The sequence below is a fragment of the Pollicipes pollicipes genome, unplaced genomic scaffold (genome assembly GCF_011947565.3).
Source record: "Pollicipes pollicipes isolate AB1234 unplaced genomic scaffold, Ppol_2.1 Scaffold_4002;HRSCAF=4701_pilon_pilon_pilon, whole genome shotgun sequence".
NCBI classification, from domain to species: Eukaryota; Metazoa; Arthropoda; class Thecostraca; order Pollicipedomorpha; family Pollicipedidae; genus Pollicipes; species Pollicipes pollicipes.
The window spans coordinates 36,643,995-36,664,557 of record NW_023596420.1 but is presented as its reverse complement, the minus strand read 5'-3'; the positions used below and the strand labels follow the sequence as shown (position 1 = coordinate 36,664,557).

General features: G+C 51.2%; 1 protein-coding gene across 1 annotated transcript; it reads left to right on the top strand.

Moving 5' to 3' along the window:
• The first annotated feature begins 15,558 nt into the window (after positions 1–15,558).
• Positions 15,559–20,143, top strand: LOC119093806 (uncharacterized). Its single transcript, XM_037216816.1, has 2 exons — positions 15,559–15,663; positions 18,466–20,143. Exon 2 carries the CDS (start codon positions 18,480–18,482, stop codon positions 19,890–19,892), a length of 1,413 nt encoding a protein of 470 aa, XP_037072711.1. The 5' UTR covers positions 15,559–15,663; positions 18,466–18,479; the 3' UTR covers positions 19,893–20,143.
• The last annotated feature ends 420 nt before the right edge of the window (positions 20,144–20,563 follow it).

Genomic DNA, 20,563 nt, shown 5'->3' with positions numbered 1-20,563 from the left:
GGTGGCACTTGCAATGGCCGAAGCCGTTCGGTTTTGCGGGCGCTGGTGCCCAGGTCACCGATGTCCTTACTCTCGAGGCTGCGGACGGGCATATTCAAACTTTTTGATGTTATTCGCTTCACTAATCCTTTCTAAAAAAAAAAATGGATGGTCTCAGGCAAGCATGGGATGACCTTGTTTTTTCGTTAGGATCATTTTGACCCACTTCACTCCACAATAATGAAAGCCCAACTCTACTTAACAATAATGAGACCCCTTATTTCCATCCGAGCAAGGGGCCCCTTGAGTAGAACACCAGGGGTACATTGCCGTTTCCGGTCAATGGCTGAAGGGCCACTCCGCCCCATCGCGAAGCGTCTTCTGGCTGTCGTTCTGGCGACAGGCAGCAGGATCTCCTGGTCCATCCGGAGGCCAGAAGAAGGAAAATATCATATCACATTGTTCAGAAGACCTCCCTGACACGGGGGGCCTTCTGGCCCGCGCAGTTGGCCCTGGATCAGCACAGCAACCCTCACTGACGCAACAACATCCCTGATCACCGCAGGCGGTCCAATAATCGTCACACAGACTCCGGTTTCATGTTTTTTTTGTGTTCTTCAGAGATATTGGGACTCCCTGAACGTAGAATGTAGATGAAATAGGGGTCCCAAATTTGTACTGGCGTAGCTAATCCATGTTCGTCTCAAAATGTCCAAGATTCAGTCAAAATTGATCACTGATAAAAAAAACCATGTAACGTGGTTTGAACATGCGCGCTCGCAAGTCCTAGCAACAACAGCCTCGATACCCGGCGGTGCAGTCTCCATATGGCGCGCGGTGTCGGCCCTGTGGATGTAACATTAAGTGGTGGCCAATAGCAACCGAAAAAGATGACGCATCTTGAGCAACATGGCTGGTGAACTAGGCAAATAGGCATATATGTTTAGCGTAGCGTTAAAGTAAGCCAAACACAGTCTTAATCTGAACAGGGGGCCAGATAACACTGCTGGCCCCCACCTTAAAAAGTAAGGGGGCCATGGCCCCTGTCCCCCGCCCCCCCCCCCCCCCTGTTCCTACGCCCATGAGCATGGAAGCCAATGGGACTGATTTCGTGTGCCCCACAATTTCCCTGATTCTCAGATAAACCGTAGCTGAATATTGAACGCATCAGTTCTCATGAAATTGAGGCCGGGGAAAACAGGATCCCACCCATAAACTGAAGGTGAGATACCTCACCAAGCGTCAAATCTCACCGAATATGGTCGTATGTCATGGTGGCGGTGGGTCTCGCTCTGGGGCGGTGCGTCACCACGCATGCTGAGGTGGCGAGTCACGGTCCGGGGCGGTGCGTCGCCTTGCAGGCACGCAAACCACGTAGGGATGGGGTGTGGTAGCGCCAGCCACTCGCTGCTGGTTGCATTGGGTGTATGAGTCGTGAGAGGACATCTAGTTGGTGCTGCTCGGGCGCGCAGTGTGAGGTCCCCTGGCGTTGCTGTTTGCCGCAGTCCACCGTTGTTTCGGAGGTGGTCGTGGCCGGGCAAATTCTTTAAAAATGATTTAATACAGGCACCTCAGATAGCTCGGCGTGATAAACTGATCCCACGTTTGAGCTTTATTTTCTAGTTGCATTTCTCTTGCTGGAGTTACAATACTGTGAAATCAGATTATCGTATGCTTTATCTCCCCCAGAGATTAGCATGTGAGTCAGTATGGCTGAGTTCGTCGGCCCCCCAAGATTTCTCCGATTTTCGATTAGCTATAGCCGGATATTTGACACATAAGTGCCCATGAAGCAGAAAAACTGGTTCTCATCCATGGCTTGAAGGTGAGATATCTCACCAAAAATCAAATCTTACCAAACATGGTCGCATTGCGCCTTTAACAGCTCGGCATGACAAGGTCATTCTAAAGCACGGCCTTGTTTTCAACCGCATTTTTAGATGCTGAGTTACAGCGATGTATAATCAGTTTTTCACCTCATGGTTTATTTTCACTAGTGTTTAACATAGGAGCCAAAAGGATTGATTTCATCCGCCTCTATGATTTTCTTAATTTTTGCATAAATTGTTGTTGGACATCTGACACAACAGCGTCCATAAAAATAGGCCGGGAAAGCAAGTTCGCACCTAAAAACTGACGACGAGATTTTCTAACATAAAACAACCTCTCACCGAATATGGTCGTGATGCGCCTCGACCGACTCGGCTTTGCAAACTGGACTGTATTTTCGACGGACACGTTTTGTTCCCGAGTCACAACAATGTGAAGTCAGTATTTCACCCGATGCTTTATTTTACCATAGATATTGACATGGGAGTCGGTGGGACTGATTTAGTTCGCCCCTACGATTTGCCTAATGTTCAAATTACTGGTAGCTTGGTGTCCCGATGGCCGAGGTGACTCCAAACGTAACGGGCAGTTACAAATAGTGATGAATTTATTTTTACGCCTTTGTACCATACGCTGGAAGAATGATAACTGTTATCTCGACCTTGGCTTTTTAACATATTTCGGCACAGCCTATGTGCCTGGATCGTGGGATTACTTTAGTTATCGTCAGCCTGAGACACGGCGCTGTAACCGGTGCCTGCGTGCTACAGAAAGGATCAACCTGGCTAGCATAAGTTTCATGCAGACATTCTGCTGCGATGTTTACGAGAGACCTTAAGCTTCGGCGCCGCATCAGTCGTCATGGAAACCAAAACAAAGACGGCATATTAGTGGAGCAGTAGCAACGCAACTCTGTGCATGTGCGCTCAGGTATAACGAGCACGGCCATACTGTAGCATATGCTGCGGCACAAGTATCAGAATGATCTCTCCATGGGAAATCGTCCACCTTTCAACTAACATGCACTCTAGTGAAGAATCACGAACACATTCATCTCTCATGCAAGGCCTGTATGACTCCGTGTATGATAAAGGACTGGCGACACTTAGTGCCACACGCTGAACTATGTCATCCGTTTAACGGCTCAAAGATGCCAGCGTATCACAAACGGCAATCTCTGAATAGCGCATCACTAGTTGTCGTATCATCCAAGGCCACCGCGACTGGTCCTAAGCAGCGTGCCACGACAGCACATCTCGGTTTCCTCCGCTTCATTACACATCAACCATGCAATGAGGCGAAGCTCCTAGCGTATCACAAAACGACAAGCTCTGGCTTTTGTAGCACTAGAAGTCGAGCCATCCTGGGGCACGGTGAGGCAGCAGTCCGAGACAGCCTGTCATGAGATCCATTTGATTCATGCGAACATCCGGTACGCATTAAATCGAAACTTAAGAAAACAGGCGATGAACCACGACACTGCAGGAGACTTGTTTACAAGGGCTACGCAGATTATAAAGAATCATTCAAAGGCAACGCAAAGCTCTACGCATAGCAATGTGACCCATGCCTTCCTAACATAGTGATTGCAAGTCATATGGTTGTCACTCCAGGATGATTACTGAATGTGACATGTGTCCACCTCGTTTCTAATTTCAGTGTCCTTTTTTAAGTTTTGGGCTCTCACAAGGAATGAGACTCGCACTCCTTGCATCTTGTGTACTCATTACCGACTACAACACACTTACCATCACAAGGCTCTACAAATATCACAAACGTTCTTCTGCAGCTTTTTTGTGGTTTGGCGCTTGTGTTCTACTGAAGACGAGATGATCAGGGTTCGAAGTTGGCAGGGACATCATTCGCCACACTACTGCTACCACCATCCGGTTCTTACAGCCACGAACGGAACCGCGGTCGCCTTCCAAGACGGTGACGATCAGGTAGGCTCGTCGGTGACACTGCCTCTGTTACTGGTACGACGACGTCCCTGGCGCCTGGCCACGCCGTAATCTGAAAGCAAAAGAAGATCTGCAAAATGTGACCATCTTTGAGCAGGAGAGACACCGGACTATATGATCGCTGGCACCACCTTATGGAACGCACCCGCTCAATAGGTGTTGAGAAAAATGTTGAAAAAAGAAGCATCGTGAAAGAAAAAAAGTGTTTGAAAGAAGAAACATCGTAAGACTAGCGCAAGGTTCGGGAGACACAAACTTTAGTCAGGACACTAGCGCGATTAGAGGTCAGTAAATTAGAGGTCAGTAAATTAGAGGTCAGTAAATTTGTTTCGGTCACACGAATCACGAAACGGTGAGCCGTTGAGCTGCGGCGGGCTTTAGCCAACCGGCATTTGCGATCGGTTATTGCGAGCAGGTCTGCAGACCGACCGAATCTGCACCTCAACTAAACGGGCATGGTTTATTTGCAGTGCCGCGGTCCGACCCGGCTAGTGCACTTTTTGGTCTTTGCAACCACTGATCGTACCACCATTAAGTTTTCAGCAACAACTGACACAAGCGTGTGTATTAAAGTGCAAAAAACGCAGGCTGTACACACTGCGGCCTATTTTAGCAGCGTCACAACATGATTCCTTTTTTACTTCCTCGATCCAGCTACACGGAAAACTAGATCTTTTCATGTAGTGAAAACTTGCCTGAAACCGAACACGGAACAGGCTTAGACCTTTCGAATGGTGCAATTTTCCGGATTATTATCTCCGCCTAATTAGTATGTCAGCGTACATATTAACACACCAGCCGAGGACGATGGCCAAACAGCTATTTATTCATTCACACAACCACTTTAATCTCATTCATTTCGTAAAAGTGCCGGTTCAAACCTCGGCAGCCGGACGTTCGCTCGTTCGGCTGCGCGAAAGGCATGTGGCATGTTGGTGACACAAGGTGCTGTGCTTGGCGCTACGCTGTTAACTCTGCGCGCCTGTCTGGGTGGTTCTTTACGATCTAGAGAGTCTAGATAGACCAGGCGCCGAGCGTCATGGGCCGCCGTGAATATTACCCAGTGGGGTGCCCCGCCATACGACGACAGATTGAAGGAGGCCATGCGTCCAGGCCATACGTCCAGGCCAGACCCTGCCTCCGAACGATGGACCGATCTAGCGGCGGCTCTTCGGCGGCTCTTCAGGTATTCAGTCAGCGCCCGCGATTCGCTCAGCCTCGTCATACGGCTCAACGCGGCACACTGAAACACTGAGATGGCTGCTGAACTGGCAATGGTGACACAGAGTAGGAGAGCGTCGATGATGCTGTCTCCGAGCCAAGTGTCCATCTCAAACTTCAACATTCGGCGCTTGATGGCCAGGTTGCGAAGATCTCGCACATGTACAAGCACGTTGCCGATCTTCAACTCCCTGACAGGATTCACGCTGGTTGTCGGCTTCGACATCTGATCGCCGACTTCGTCTTCAACTTGGACTTCAGCTTTGTCGATGGACACCGTACGTTGGGAAGCTGACTTCGTCTTTTGTGGCCTGTCCTGTTTTGGTCTTCCAGTGCCTGCGCATCGGTGCTCGTCCTTTAATCCGATGCACGGCTTGGTTTCTGGTTGAGTGTCCGATTCCGTAATGTCGGGGCAGTTTTTCTCCGCACCATGAGACGGTTTCACGTGTCTCACCGCCTCTTCTACCGTCCATGGAGCACGTGTTTTCTGTAGATACGTTGTTTTCTGGGGGTTTTCTTTGTGCTTGCATTACTCCCCCACGTCATCCTGTCCATTCACGTGCTTCCTTTTCCGTCTCTTTCCTCTGTTTGGCGAGATTAGCTCCTGTTTCTCCCGTGCCGTTGCGTCTTCGATGAGCAGCTCGATCAGCTCGCCGGGCTACAGACGTTTCTTGCCTAGGAGGATCTGCTTCTCGATCGTCTTCATTCACGATTCAGCAGGGACGTTGGAGATCGGCTCGGTGGTGAGGAGCTGGGCTCATAGCGGGGAGAGTGGCACGATAGATGACAGGATGCACTCCATCAGCGGCGGACGAAAGGCGATGTTATGGATGGCCCCCTCATCTCCATTCTGGGGACTCATCTCCTCTTTAGTTGCATGCTTCAGGGCTCCAAAGTGCTTCCCAAACTCCGCACTGCGTCGGTACGGTTGCCACCTGGCTTCTATCTCTTCGGGCGACTTTGGGTCTTGTCTGCTATCGTCTGTAAGGTCTGTGAATTCGTCCTCCTGGAGCAACTGAAGACCCAGATCCGCGATGTTTAGTGAAACGAGGAGCTTGCAAACACACTGAAAGAGGCGGCCAAGCTCTGTTAGCGTTGACGGCAGCTGCATGCGCGCAAGCAGCCACACCAGCTACTGTCGTTTCGTCTTTTTCTTTCTGCCCGAGACGGAAATTTATGGCAGAGGACAGTTGATGACTGAAGTGTCCTGCGCACAGGCTGATCGGTGTTGCGGGTGGCGGTGAATACAGCATGCCTTTCAGCACGCTGCTCCAGCACGCGTCCGGGTGAGCTGCCAGACTGATAGGTTGAAGGCCAGACTGACAGCGTACGGCAGGGCCCAGGAGCAGTCGGTGACGAAGCGCAGCGGCTGCAGTGTTGCCGTTCTTCCATCGGCCACGCGGAAGCCGAAAATGACTTGTATAAGGACGTGGGCGATGGTGGGGACGTTATGCCTCTCTCTCAGAGAGCATGTGGGCCATCGGGAAAGACTTGCCTTCAGCACCCTCAGCCACTAAGGCATAGTAGTACAGTTCCGTGGTGCCAACTTTCTTGTCTAGGGAATTGTTCACTCTGATGCAATAACGGAGTGTTTAAACGAAACCATACGCCTCTGAAACAGCTCCTTTGGCAGCACAGCAATTCTATTGGCAAACTGAATTGCCCTGGGATCAGGTATGAAGGCCACCAAGGTCAAAATACATGCATCTCAATAAACAGAACCGGATGCCAATACATAGCTATCATAAACATCACACGATCTGAAACCCAGCAAGGACACGAAACGACAAGATATGGGGTAGACTCAATATTGAAGGCAGCAGCACGTCTACCGGAAATGGAGAAAATCCACTACGATTTGCAGCGTGGTTTGGCAACAGCTTTCATTGCCGTAATGAATGCCATGGCCAGCTATTCATTGACACTGGGGTAGTTGGAGAGCATTTGAGGTCGTTTGCAAAAAAAACAAAACACTCGCGACAACGGACCTGTCGAACTGCCGCCAGATCCCGACTGACGCCATCCGACCCTGCGGCCAGGATCTTCTCTGCCCGAACCCGCCTCCACCCGCATTGCCCTGCGGGTGGACCCTGGCCACCCGCGAGCGAGACTTCTGCAAAACAGCGAGCGCAGTGAAACATTTCACCACCAATCGGAGAAGCCGTGGTCATTCACTGGCTCTCAAACTCACACGTTGCCCCACCAATCTTGACACAAAGCACACCGGCCAAAAGAGTTTCCCTTGGTGCTGAACTTGTGAGAATAAATGACGGACAAAACCTTTTGATGGCTCTATGCTCCGAGCCTTTGGAACCGATCACCAACAAACCTTCACCATTCCGTGCAACTTGGTCGATTATGTTTGCTTTAGAGAATAGTGATCTGGGATCAGGTCAAAATTGATATAAAATGCCCTGAACTGGAAAAAGACAGTTTGCAGACAGTCTCATGCTCCGAGCCTCTGAGACCAACAGGCACAAAAGCTTCTGCAACCGATGTGCTATGGATTTTGGATTCTGCAAGGGATTCTCGCTTCTAGAAGATTGTAAACTTGGGTTAGGTCAGTCACAAAAAACGCGCGAAACTGGCGAAAATCGGTTCGCAGACAACATCATGCCATTTGGCAAGAAAGAAACAAAGTCTTCGCCAATCGATGGCCAAAGTCAATGGTCAAGAACCTAACCTATTCACAAAATGTTGGCCTTGGGTTATCGTTGGGCCACCAAAAACGTCCCAGAACGAAACTCTCTGTAGAGCATTCCATCTTTCAAGCCTGCGAGTCTAATGGGCTTTAAAGCCTTACCGATCTATATGCCATGAATGCATCCCACCCTTTCCGGAGGATTAGGTCTTTGAGTTAAGTTTAAGTTGTAAAGTAAAGAGTAAGTAAAGTAAAGTAGACAAAAGTCTGATTCGGTCGGTCTGCAGCATTGCTCGTAATATCCGATTGCAAATGCTGGTTCGAGAAAGCCCACCGGAGCTCAACGGTATACCGTTTCGTGATTCGTGTGACTATAACAAATTAAATGACCGTTAACCGCATCAGTGTTCTGACTTGAGCTTATATCTCCTTATATCTCCTTGCGCTAGTCTCGCGATGTATGAGGTTTTTCAACACCTGTTGAGGGGTATGTTCCATTAGATGGTACCGGCGATTACACAGTTCGGTGTCTCGCCTGCTCAAAGATGGTCACATTTTGCAGATCGTCTTTTGTTTTCACGTTACGGCGTGGCCAGGCGCCAGGGACGCCGTCGTACCAGCAACAGAGGCAGTGTCACCGACGAGCCTACCTGATCGTCACCGTCTTGAAAGGCGACCGCGGTTCCGTTCGTGGCTGTAGAACCGGATGGTGGTAGCAGTAGTGTGGCTAATGATGTCCCTGCCAACTCCGAACTCTCATCGTCTCGTCTCCATTAGAACACAAACGCCAAACCACAAAAAGCTGCAGCAGAACGTCTGCGATATTCGCAGATCTTTGTGGTGGCAAATGTGTTGTGGGTAGTAATAACCATGCAGGATGCAAGGAGCGCCAGTTCCATTCCTTGTGAGAGCCCAAATCTTCAAATAAGGGCACTGAAATTAGAAACGAGGTGGACACATATCACCTTCAGTAATCATCCTGGAGTGACAACCATATGGTTTGCAATCACTATGCTAGGAAGGCATGGGTCACATTGCTATGTGTAGAGCTTTGCGTTGCCTTTGAGTGTTTCTTTACAATCTGTATAGCCCTTGTAAGCAAGTATGCTGCAGTGTCGCGGTTCATCGCCTGTTTTCTTAAGTTTCAATTGAATGCGTACCGGATGTTCGCATGAATCAAATGCATCTCGTAACAGGCTACCTCGGACTGCTGCCTCACCGTGCCCCAGGATGACAAAACTAATAGTGCTACAAAAGCCAGAGTTTGTCATTTTGCGATACGCTAGGAGCTTCGCCACATTCCATCGCTGATATAGTTAAGCTTGGGGTAGGTGAGTTGCGTTATCAGCACCCTATGCACCATAAGACATAACTTTAGCAAGATCTGCTGGTGATTCACCATGATCGCCAGCTGTTGTGTGAGCACTCCCCCTGAAGTCCTCATTCCCATGCTTGGGCAGCGGCTGGCGACGAGAAAACATGTTTTGCGTTTTCATGTTTTGTAAACATACTTTGTTGTTATGTATTGTTATGCCAACATGTTTCGTGTTTTATTTTCTGGAGTTTGATAGCGTCGCATATTCATTTTAACAGTTAGCGCATTGAGACGAGGGAAAAAATGTGCTGCCGTGGCAGGCTGCTTGGGATCAGTTGCGGTGGCCTTGGATGATACGACAACCACTGATACCTTATTCAGAGATTACCGTTTGTGATACACTGTGAGCTTTTGAGCACTGAGTGAAATAAAGCATTAGGCGACAAAATGATTTTACATCACTGTAACTAAGCAACCGAAAATGAAAACAGAAGACCGGGCTCCGATTTAGAATCAGCACCTCAAACCGAGTCTTTTGATGTGCAACACGGCCATGTTTGGGGATATTTCACTTTTGGTGAGCTATCTCACCTTCAGTTTATGGGTGGGAGCCTGTTTTCCCCAGCGTATTTTTCATGGGATCTGATGTGTGAGATGTCCGGTCACAGTTCATCGTAAAATCAGGGGAGTCACAGGGGCCGACGATATCAGTCCCATTACCTCCCATGTTAATCTCTAGAGAAAAGAAAGCATCAGGTGAAAAACTTATTTCACGCCACCTTAACCCAATGAACAAAAATGTAAATAAAACACAAGGCCCAGATTGAGAATCAGCATGCCAGGCCGAGTGGTTTGATATGCAATACAGCCATATTCGGTGAGATTTCGCTTTTGGTGAGATATCGCACCGTTGGCCCTGAGTGAGAAACTGCTTTCCCCGGGCTAACTTGATGGTAAGTGATGTGTTAGATGTTCAGGTACAATTTATCTGAAGGTCAGAGAAATCGCACTGGCCGACGAAAACGGTCCCATAGGTTCCCATGTTAATCTCAGTGGGAAATAAAACATTCCTTGAAATGCTGATTTCACATCACTGTAACTCAGCAACCAAAATGCAAATAGAAAACAAGGCCCAGATTTAGATTCAGCATGTCAAGCCTAGTCGTTTTAGGTGCGACACGACCATATTCGGTGAGATTTTATTTTTGTTGAGATATCTCACCGTCGGTCCTTGGGTGAGAACCTGCTTTCTCAGGCCTAATTTGTACGGAAATAATGTTCCACATGACCAGCACAAGTGTATCTGAGAATTATTCGCCTGCATTAGCCGACCGTGGGCTCAGCGTGAGCAGAGGGTTGGCTCGTCTAAGAACTGGCTTCACTTCAATTTTGCTGAGTTTCTGGGACTTTTTCGAGAAATGCCGTGACACCATGGACTAAGGTGGACAAAGCAGATCATTTCAGGTATATGACTTGCTCGATTTGGTTACCATTGACTTATTGCATGTGAATTTTGTAAAACTAGCTACAGAAACCAAACTATGTATCCCCCGCGCATTGCGGCGTACGAATGTGTTCAGCTCATACGGACCATTAACATATCCCATGTTGAGCGTTTTTGAAGGGGCTGCTTGTATGGGCCGACCGTGGGCTGAGTGTGGGCTGTCTTGACACACATGCTTCGTATCCGCCGCCTTCCACCGAACCCGTGCAGATTTCAGTTCACTGCGTACCGCCGAACCCGCGCGGATTCCAGTTCGCTGCGTACCACCGAACCCGTGCGGATTCCAGTTCGCTGCGTACCACCGAACTCGTGCGGATTCCAGTTCGCCGCGTACCACCGAACCCGTGCGGATTCCAGTTCCCTGCGTACCACCGAACCCGTGCGGATCCCAGTTCGCTGCGTACCACCGAGCCCGTGCGGATTCCAGTTCGCTGTGTACACTTCGCCCCGAACTGCACATCATAGCTCATGCTGTGTAAGCCTTACGCCCCGCTCCGCCGTATTTGTGGCGCCATCTGTCGGCGCCGAGTCGGCGGCCAGGCCGAGAGGGCCGCTGACTCGGCGTCGGCGTCAATGTGTGCTACCATGCAGCTGCACACCAACGACAATAAATCATGATTAATGCCATGCAACCACACACCTGCAAAACAACCCCGCTGCCGACCGCGCCGGTCTTTGCGCGCCCGACCTCTCCTCCCCGAAAGCTGCCATAATATCAAAATACACCGCAAGATGAAGAAAGCGGTCTGTGGGAAAATACGCCCGATCCGTGTCGAGTACCGGTAATAAGTGATGGCACGTGGGCGCACGACCACATAACAAGGTCACTCATTCTGCGCCAGCCGAGTGACTCCAAGAGCCATAAAATGTGCTCCTGGCTCGGCGCCCATGAGATGACCCAGGCCGCGAAATTCACCTTTTGCGCTTGCCTGAGATAGCATGCGGCGACCGCGCCGCAGACTTAGATGCAGTACATGATGACGGGGAAACTTGGGCTCCCATAAGTAGTTCGCGGTTCTGAAATGGTGGCGAATCTGCTACCAATACAGCCAAAATGGGATGGAATCGCACGCTTTGACCAAGTTCGTTGTGCTTCTCCCGGGACGGGATACGGTCGAAAGTAAGCGCAACGTATCGTCACCGATGGTGAGGAGGGTGAAATGAAGCTGGAGTTGTTAAAATACAAGGATTATATTTTTGCTGGCCTGGGGCGTCCGGTCGACGGCGGCCAGGTTGACGGAGTTATCCACATTGTGACTATCCATGTCGCGCTGAGGGTTCCATATCATGGGACCTCGCCCTGGGACCGCCCGGCGCCGGGCGTTATGGCCCTACGGAGCCGTGCAGTCGAGATTTTGCGCAGACTTATCTTATATATCTATCTACGTATGAGTTCAAGGAAATTGCTTGCCTCTTTGCGCTTTCCTTGCGTTCTTGGCGCGTTTTCATCGTGGCTGCATCATCATCCTTATCGCGTGACACGCAGCCCGATGTAGGTAGCGATTTTAATGAATGCAGGATGATCACCACAACGTTCATTGATCACGAGGCGTGATTTGAAAACTCGTTGACAGATTGCTGCTGTCAGACTTCCGTGCGGGAGGGTTTGCAAATGGCGGATCGTCCGGCGGGGCCTCTAGGGAGGCAAGGCGGGCTTTCGCAATCAGCACCATCGCAGAGATATGACGGATGCTATGCTTCGGCTTTACCACGAGTCCGGTTGTCGACCACCATGTACAAGACGATGACGTCACTGGAACCGAGGCATTAATACGGCGCGGCCGCCAGCCGTGGAGCGTAACACTGCGGGGAGGCGGAGCATCGGAAATCTTCGTACAGATAATGAACAATCGGTGAGTTGCTGATGCATATGGCCATGCAGGTAATGCGTTAAAATGGAATGGCGAGTACTGTGGTGTGCTTTAGAAGCCTGCGCCGATAACTATTTAAATGCAACGGCCCGACCTCCTGATGTACGCCTTGTTTGGTGGTTTGGCAACACACCTCGTGCCACGTCTACATGCCTTCCTACCGGGCACCTGTGGATCAACTTGATCTGTTTACAACCACTCGCGCCGAAATTTGTGCAGTAGTAGCTGGCCACCATACTGTGATACCCGCGGTCATTCTAGGCGATCTTAACTGTGCCTCACCAAGGTTGTCTTTAGGTCAGCGGCCCTGGGACTGGAACCCATTGCGTTGCTCCAGTGCCGTCAGCGGTGAGATGCAGCGGCTGCTTGACTTTCATTGATTGGTGGTGGAAAAATTGGTGCTTGGCCAAATGGTGCACCACACCTATCAGAGATGTGGTATTATGACTCACATTGACCATGTGACTGCGCCAGCTCATTTTCCTTCCAAAGAGCTGAAAGCTTGCGCCATGATTCCACCATCGGTAGATAATCTGAGCCCGCATCTGCCACTTTCGCACACCCTGCTGTAAATGTCGCGCGGCATGCGCAGGCCAGAGAAGGTGTGTGCCGCCAAGTTGTTCCGGAGCGCGTCGTCTTGAACTGGTCATGTGTTGCCCGTACCGGCGACGCATTTCGTAGCGGTCTTGCCGAGCGACTGGGTCAACCCCGGCCCTCTCGTTGCAGCGCTTATCAGACTGCTTGTGCACATCCATGGGAGTAGCCAAGACCCAATGTGGAGGACCCCCGGACGGTCGGGCGTGACCGAGCAGGTCAAATCATGATTCGAGTGCACAGCCCTCCGCAAGTTACAGGAATTGAAACGGCGTAAAATCAATGTAGAGGGAGCGTATGCGTATTACGAGTTGATGATGCGTATGCGTATTATGAGCGTATTACGAGTTTGTCGGTAGGTTAACTGAGACCAACGTAACGGGCCCCTGAGCAACTGAGAGCACCTCCGGTAGGTTAACATATCGGGCCCCCGACTGCAGCGTACAGAGCCTTTCAGGCGAATGTGATGAATTCAGGGTAAGTTCGTGATCGACAAGAGTTTCCCGGCATGCTAACAGGTAGGACCCTGGCAACAGCGTAGGGCCCCCGAGCAATTGCAAAGATGTCGATGACGACATGGAAGGCTCCTTAACGATCGGATTCCCCATCCAAGTAAACATATTGGACCCCTGGCAACAGCGTAAAGCCTCTAAACAGCTTTAATGACTTTAAAATCTCCCCATTCAACACTCCCTGAGTCGGCGAAGTCATTTTTGTCTGCTCGTGGGCCCCTTACTTTTGCTTTCAGCATTGCTATCAGCTTGCTATCAACGCACTATGGGCCGGCTCAGATCAGCTTTCAGTGGCTAAATTCCAATCCCGGATGGCAGTCTCGAATGCGGTCAGCGTTGTGGCTTGGTGGACGCGCGATGGCAGGCGGTTCCAGGCTGCTGCGTCCCGATGTGGGAACGCCCTCTGTGCGGCGGTCAGTCAGTGTCTGCCTGGGTTTAGACTCAGTCTGTCCCAGGCGCGTTTCACGACTCGAGACAGCGACGCGTGGGGCAAAAAGCGTGCGCATTTCGTGAGGCGCGTCTCCACCCTTGAGCGCTTTAAACGCTTAAGCACGTCGCGGTGGGCCACCATGACCGCGTTCCTCGGCCGTCCAAGGAAATTTGGAGCCGGAATTATACGGTGGTGCATTTTGGAACCGATAATTTCTCTTGCAGCAAAGTTGATTTTTTGTTTTGTTTTGTGCGGTTGACTCTTATTCGCCCCACCCTACACGGGCAGGAGTGCGTGATATGACAGGGTGCGTGCGCCTGGATGATTATTTTGAGAATATCTGAAACAAAGGAATAACGGAATTTGTACAGGGAAACGAGAATGCCTTTGCTTTTTCACGACGCTCGAGATCCCATGACAGAAAGAAAGTAACTATGGCGCCAGAAATTTTGATGCTTCTTAAGACACGCAGAGTGAAACCGTTTACTTTAGAGTGGAAGTCAGCTGATTCCTTAATTTTTGTTTGAACCAACGATCATAAAAGCGGAATTTTCGTTCATATGGGAAATATCGGCACTGAACCAGTTCTGAACCTCACACACGGTAAGTTCCAGTCTGGTTTTGAAGTCGGCGAGACATGAGAGGGCGAGCTGGTGTCCTACGCATTAAAGTTTGTACCGCCGAGGAGCAAAACTGGCTTGCCAGTGCCATTGGACTCTCGGAACTGATCCCGCACTCGCTCCGGGCCGAGCGTCACCTGGCTATCTGGTGAACGGCTGATGACGCCTCCCGTCGTCGGCCAGCCGCCACGCCAAGTGACTGAGACCCACAGCGTTTCCAGAGGTCCAGGCTGTGGCCCTTCGGAGCCTATTATGGGCTTCTTCGGGTCCCACGGTGGGTGAGGGTGGGGGAGGGGGCTTTTCCCGTACCCATCCCCCTTCTGGATCCGCCATTGACTCCGCACCCTGTTTTGGCAGCCTTTAATTCTACCCGCATATCACTTCAGCGTTAAACGTAGCAACGCACCTAAACGTCGTAAAACGCAATATACGACATTCACGGTGCCTTTGCAGACAGACAGGGACTGAGCACGACCAGCCCGACTGACAGGTTCGAGCCGAGCACGGCAGGACGAAGATAGGCACGGACCGAGCGTGGCAAGCTATGTATACAGGCACGGACCGAGCACTGCTGTATGTGGATGGCAAGTACGTCCCGAGCATGGCAGCTCAGAGTCACCGTGGCATAGGAACGGTAGCAGGGCACGGGACAGGTGCAGTTTGTTTGCTTGCTTTTGGTAGGGAACAAAGACAGCTGAATGTTCCGGCTGACCTACTTTTAGTGAGTTTCGTGTGTGTGTCTTTAATTTTCCTGTCATCGCATTTAAATTATTAACCGCATAGGCTTAAAAGCATGTTATCACATTCGCCGTAAAGTTCTACGTGGTCCGCACACTGGTCATATACACCTTGATGCACCTTCAACAAATGTCTTTTTAACTATCAGTATGAATATCTCGATGTTCTGGTTACCTTCCACCATTCGGTCCGGCGTACAGTGACCCGCCGCGCATTGACGTGTCGGAACCAGTGACGTCAAACTAACGTTGAGCAAAAATATAGTGAGAGCCACCGCGCGGCTTTATCGCTCTGTCATGTGGCTTGCCGCTCGTGTAGTAATCGTCGAGTGGCGTTGTTGGCGTGTGGGGTGCGTGGGCAGGTCGGGGGTTGGGTGATCGGAAGACGTTTGCAGCTGATAATTGCTTTGAAGATGGGGGAGAGGTCGTTTTTGTAAACAACTGAACGGTGAGATAACTTGTTGAAGGAAAGTGGGCCAGTGTGCACATTAAGTTGATGCAAGATATTGCGGAGGTGGTGCCCATCCCATTGTTTGCAGATTGGGATAAGCAGGGATAGGTGGTGCCCAGGCGGGTTTTTACCCTGCAGCTGTATGGTGCCTTGTCCCCCTTTGTTTTTGCCAGTGTAAGGCACCAACGTTTTTGTTGCTCACCCACTTACCTTCCTAGGAAGCATGGTGGTTTATTGATGGTAAAGCCTGACATGGAAAGGAAACCTGAAACAGACCTTATTCATTGTAAAGCTGGGTGCCAGTCAATGAAGGCCAGGCTGAAAAGCAAAATGCATTGTGCAGAAAGTGTCCTGTGTAGCAGCAGCATCTGCAGGGACAATGTCAGCACTTGTACACCAAAGATGGTATTTGGAATTTGGGCATGGCTGCCTCCAGTTGTATCAAATAGATAGCCAATATGTCTGGGAATGATGATGTTGCAAAGTTTTTGTGAGGAAAGTATATCCTGAAAGCATTTTTCATGTAGGAATGTATAAAGTCATGCTGTTTGGCCTGGGTGAGTTCAGGGCATTCTTCAAGTATTTCACCTTATTTAGAAGAAGAAAAAGGTAAAGCACTTTGAGAATATCAAGTTCTTTAGAGGCGAGGTACTTGAAGAATACTGAGTTCAGTGCATGTGAATGAGGTTGAGTGAACTGTTATGACATAGGCATCAAAGACAATGGACATATTTTTTGTGCATGTGCATAAGAGGGATCAGCTTTGAAGGCTTATATTGTCATTGACATCTCCTTGAGGCTTCTGGATCCAGTTTCTTTATGTGATGATGGTTAAAGCCTGTTGTGTACCCCTGTGGTATGTTTTTCTTGGGTAATGCCCAACATGTGCTATCAGTTTTCATTTTGTTGCCATGCCAAACCTCAGAATAATTTACTCTCTTCTAGTTATCAATTTTTTGTAATGGTGAAACAGGGAGCAGGCATATGACTGAAGTGTTATACCAACCTAGATCCAATATAGAAGGGGCACTCATGTCATGGGAAGGAACTCATGTCATGAGGCTCATAAGTCAGGCCAAGCCTCAGGGCAGCTGTGCTACATCTATATGCAGAAGATGAAATTTTGAAAAATGCACATTCCTGTCTCCTGCACAGATGCAGGAAAAAGTAATTTCCAAATTGCCACTCCTCATTAAAGATTCTATGTGCAGGGTACAAAAGTAAACTGCTTGGCAAGTATGCTGAACACATTGATGCCTATGTTAATGAGTTGGAGATGGACTTGAACAGAAACATGTATGTGTCAAATTCTCAGAGATCAGCTCATTTCAATAAGTTGCGAGAAATTGCATGCAGAGTGAAACCAGTAAAAATGTCAGGACAGCCCCTAGACCCAAAACAGAACCACTTGCACATTGCCTTGGGTCATAATGTTATAGGCTATGGATGCTGCCATAATGAAAGCCACATTGTTTTTTTCTCACCTACCAACCACCATTGCGCCCATGTTAAGATTGTTGCTAGGCAGGCTGTCACGGTACAGGGAAAAACTGTATGTTCAGCAGCATTGCAGTTGTCCTAGGAAAAGCAAGCTTATATTGTCCAAGGGGCATATGGTGACTTCTTGTGTATCTGACTCAAAATGATCATAGTAAGCAAAATCACTGAGAGTGAAAACTGTTCCCAAAATATTACATGACTTCAAAGAAGGGAGGTCAAAACTTGAGAAAATGTACTCCTGAAGTTACACATGGTCATATGTGACATTTTGTCCCTGGGATGATCAGTTGACATGGAGGCATCTCACCAATTGTTGATTGGAAGGTGTATGTGGTAATGCTCATGAAGGGCTTGTTCTAATGTTAAGAACATTGATGAGTTCTGTCATGTGCTAAATGATGCAGGTAAAACATTTTTGAAAAAGACCTGTCTCAAAAATCCCATTTGTCCCCTGGGATATCTAAATGTGTTTTTGTCAAACAAAGCACACCAACCAAAAAATTTGCATATCATTGTCAAGACCATATTTTGGGGGACTTCCCAGGTCTAAAGAGTTTGAGGAAGTTTCTTGTTGCTGACATTGGTGCTTGATGCCCACTGTCAGTTCATTCTTGATAGACCATATAGTTTTATAATTGAAAGATTTGGATGGTCACATGATTTTTGCAAATCGATCTAATTTGCTTAAGTTGTGTGTGAATCTAAACTTTTCCTCATTTGCGGTTTGATGCAGCCTGGTTTGGTTTGCGGCTGGATGCAGCCTGGTTCTTTTCTTCTATAGTAACCCCGGTGGATCCCCCGTGCCTTTGTCAGCAAATGTTTCGCTGCATTGCCTGCACATGGTACAAGGTGGATGTCAGCGAGTTGATGTGCGCCGCTGCTAGCGCGGAGACCCGTCCCAGGCGGTGTGTGCCGCTGCTAGCGCGGAGACCCGTCCCAGGCGGTGTGCGCCGCTGCTCGCACGGAGACCCGTCCCAGGCGGTGTGCGCCGCTGCTGGCGCGGAGACCCGTCCCAGGCGGCGTGTGCCGCTGCTAGCGCGGAGACCCGTCCCAGGCGGTGTGCGCCGCTGCTGGCGCGGAGACCCGTCCCAGGCGGCGTGTGCCGCTGCTAGCGCGGAGACCCATCCCAGGCGGTGTGTGCCGCTGCTAGCGCGGAGACCCATCCCAGGCGGTGTGTGCCGCTGCTAGCGCGGAGACCCGTCCCAGGCGGTGTGCGCCGCTGCTATCGCGGAGACCCGTCCCGGAGAGACCCGGAAACCCGACTGCCGGCGACTGATCGGCACCCTCGCGTCTCGGCAGGGCGACGGGCCGCCATGGAGACCGTCCTTTGGCTGACGCTGGCGGTCGGCCTGCTGGGCGCCGCCTCCGCCGACAACCCGTGCAACCCGCGGCTGCTGGTCGGCCAGCGGCGCGGTGGCAGCCGCAACGTTACGGTGCGGGCGCCATACGGCTGCAACTGCACTGACATGCGGCTGCAGGTGCTGCAGGACGACGGCTGGGTGGCCGGCAACGGCAGCTGTTCGGACTGCAGCTGGCGCGATGTGAAGAAGCGCAACCGCAGCGTGGTGCTGGAGGCCGACCGCCGCGTGAGCTGGACGGTGTTCTACGCCGGCAGGTACCGGCCGTCGGTCGGCAGATGCACGTGCGACCCCAGCGACGAGGCCGAGTGCGCGGGCTTCATAGGCGAGGTCAAGGGGGCCGAACTGTGGGTCGACGGCATGGCGAACCAAACGGCGTGGAACGTGACCGTCTGGCTCACGCAGACGGCCAGCGGGGACATGGCGGTACAGGTGCGCCAGGTGGTGGACGACGAGGCGCCATACTTTTTTCGGTCTCTGCGTGTGACCATGAGGAGCAACGACACGCGCTCGAAGACGAAGGCGGTGAGATGCAGGACGGCCGACAACTGCGAGATCGTCATTTTCAACGCGCGGCCTGGCAGGTACGAGGTGCGTGTCTCTCCGATGCACGTCATCAGCCCGGCGTCGGGCGAGATCGTCCGCGTCATCACTCAAGAGGTGACGGCGCACGAGGAGTCGCGGCCGCCGGCGGCACCCAGCAGACAGTCGTCCAAGAGTCTGTACATCGTGCTGGGCGTGGTGACCGCCTGCGCCGTCGCCTTCGGCATCCTCTGCATCGTGAGCAGAAGCCGCCGCGACTCGTGGGCTAACTGGCTGCCGTTCGGCGACGCCACGATGCTGGCGCCGGCCGCCAAGGCGACGGGGTCGGACGCCGCGATGACCCTCATCTTCCACCGCGGCCTGGATCGGCTGGCGCCGCTGCCCCTGGACCACCTGTGCTCGTACCTGACTGAACACGGTGTTGACGTGCGCGACTTCCGCAACCGTGAGCTGCTGGGCCTGCTACATCGGCAGCCGTCGCTTCACGACGCGCTGGGCCTGGAGCCGCTGCGCGGCGCGCGGCTGCTGTTCGTCAGCAGCGGCGCGCCGGACGAGGCCGCCTCGTCCTCGGCGCGCCCGCTCGTCCAGCAGTACGACAGCGTGCTGCGCCAGGTGCGCAACGCCCGACTAGCGCTCGACTACGACCGCGTGTTCACGGTCACGCTGGGTGGCGCGGCCGGGCCGGCGCTGGCCGGCCTGCCCGAGGGCCGGCTCTTCCGCTCACCGGAGGACCTGCAGCTACTGGTGGAGCACCTGCGCGCGCCGGCCGCCCGACCGCCAGCGCCAGTCATCGGCCTGGACGACGCGGCTTGGGACAAGGTGTGAGACGGGCTCACCAGTAGCTGGAGCCTCGTGCTGTTTTGAGTTTGGTCGCACGCGGAGTTCCAACGCCAACGTGAGGTGCAAGTGGAGTGCGCCGTTGTCGGTGGACGCAGATGCTGTGTGGCTGTGCTCAATCAATGTGTCTTTTGCTTTCATCGGTGAGGACTCGTCAATGGATGTCGGGCTCGGGGTGGGCGGAGTCTTATGTCAAACGCATGTTACATCTGGCAAATCGTTTGCACTGGGTCCATCGTGTACTTATCATTTGTGAACACGTGAGCGATTTTTCTGCCAGCGTACTTGTTCTCCAAGTTCCATATGATGCAAGGAATTTGGGACATATGAGTCGTCTAGGATGTGGCTGTGCTTTGTGCCTTGTCGACGATTTGTTACACTACCCACATTTTTATATCAGCCAAGTTTGTCGCATATAGGAGATTGGCCAGCGGGTGAGTTCAGGTCGGGAGCCTTTAGTGAAACGTAGGGTTCGGATCATACAGCTTTTTCTGTTTAGTAGATATGCTCCTTAATACGTAATTGTGTGGTTACGTCATGGTGCCTTGCACCATATGGATTGAGTGCCAGTTGACGGCTGATTTATGTGGAAATCGTGCCCATGAACGCCAGATATGGACGACTCGACAGTTATGTTTTTCCTGGCCTTGATCGCCGCA

Bases quoted from the DNA above. Each gene is read 5' to 3' on its own strand.
- LOC119093806 (XM_037216816.1), top strand. From the start codon at position 18,480: ATGGAGACCGTCCTTTGGCTGACGCTGGCGGTCGGCCTGCTGGGCGCC.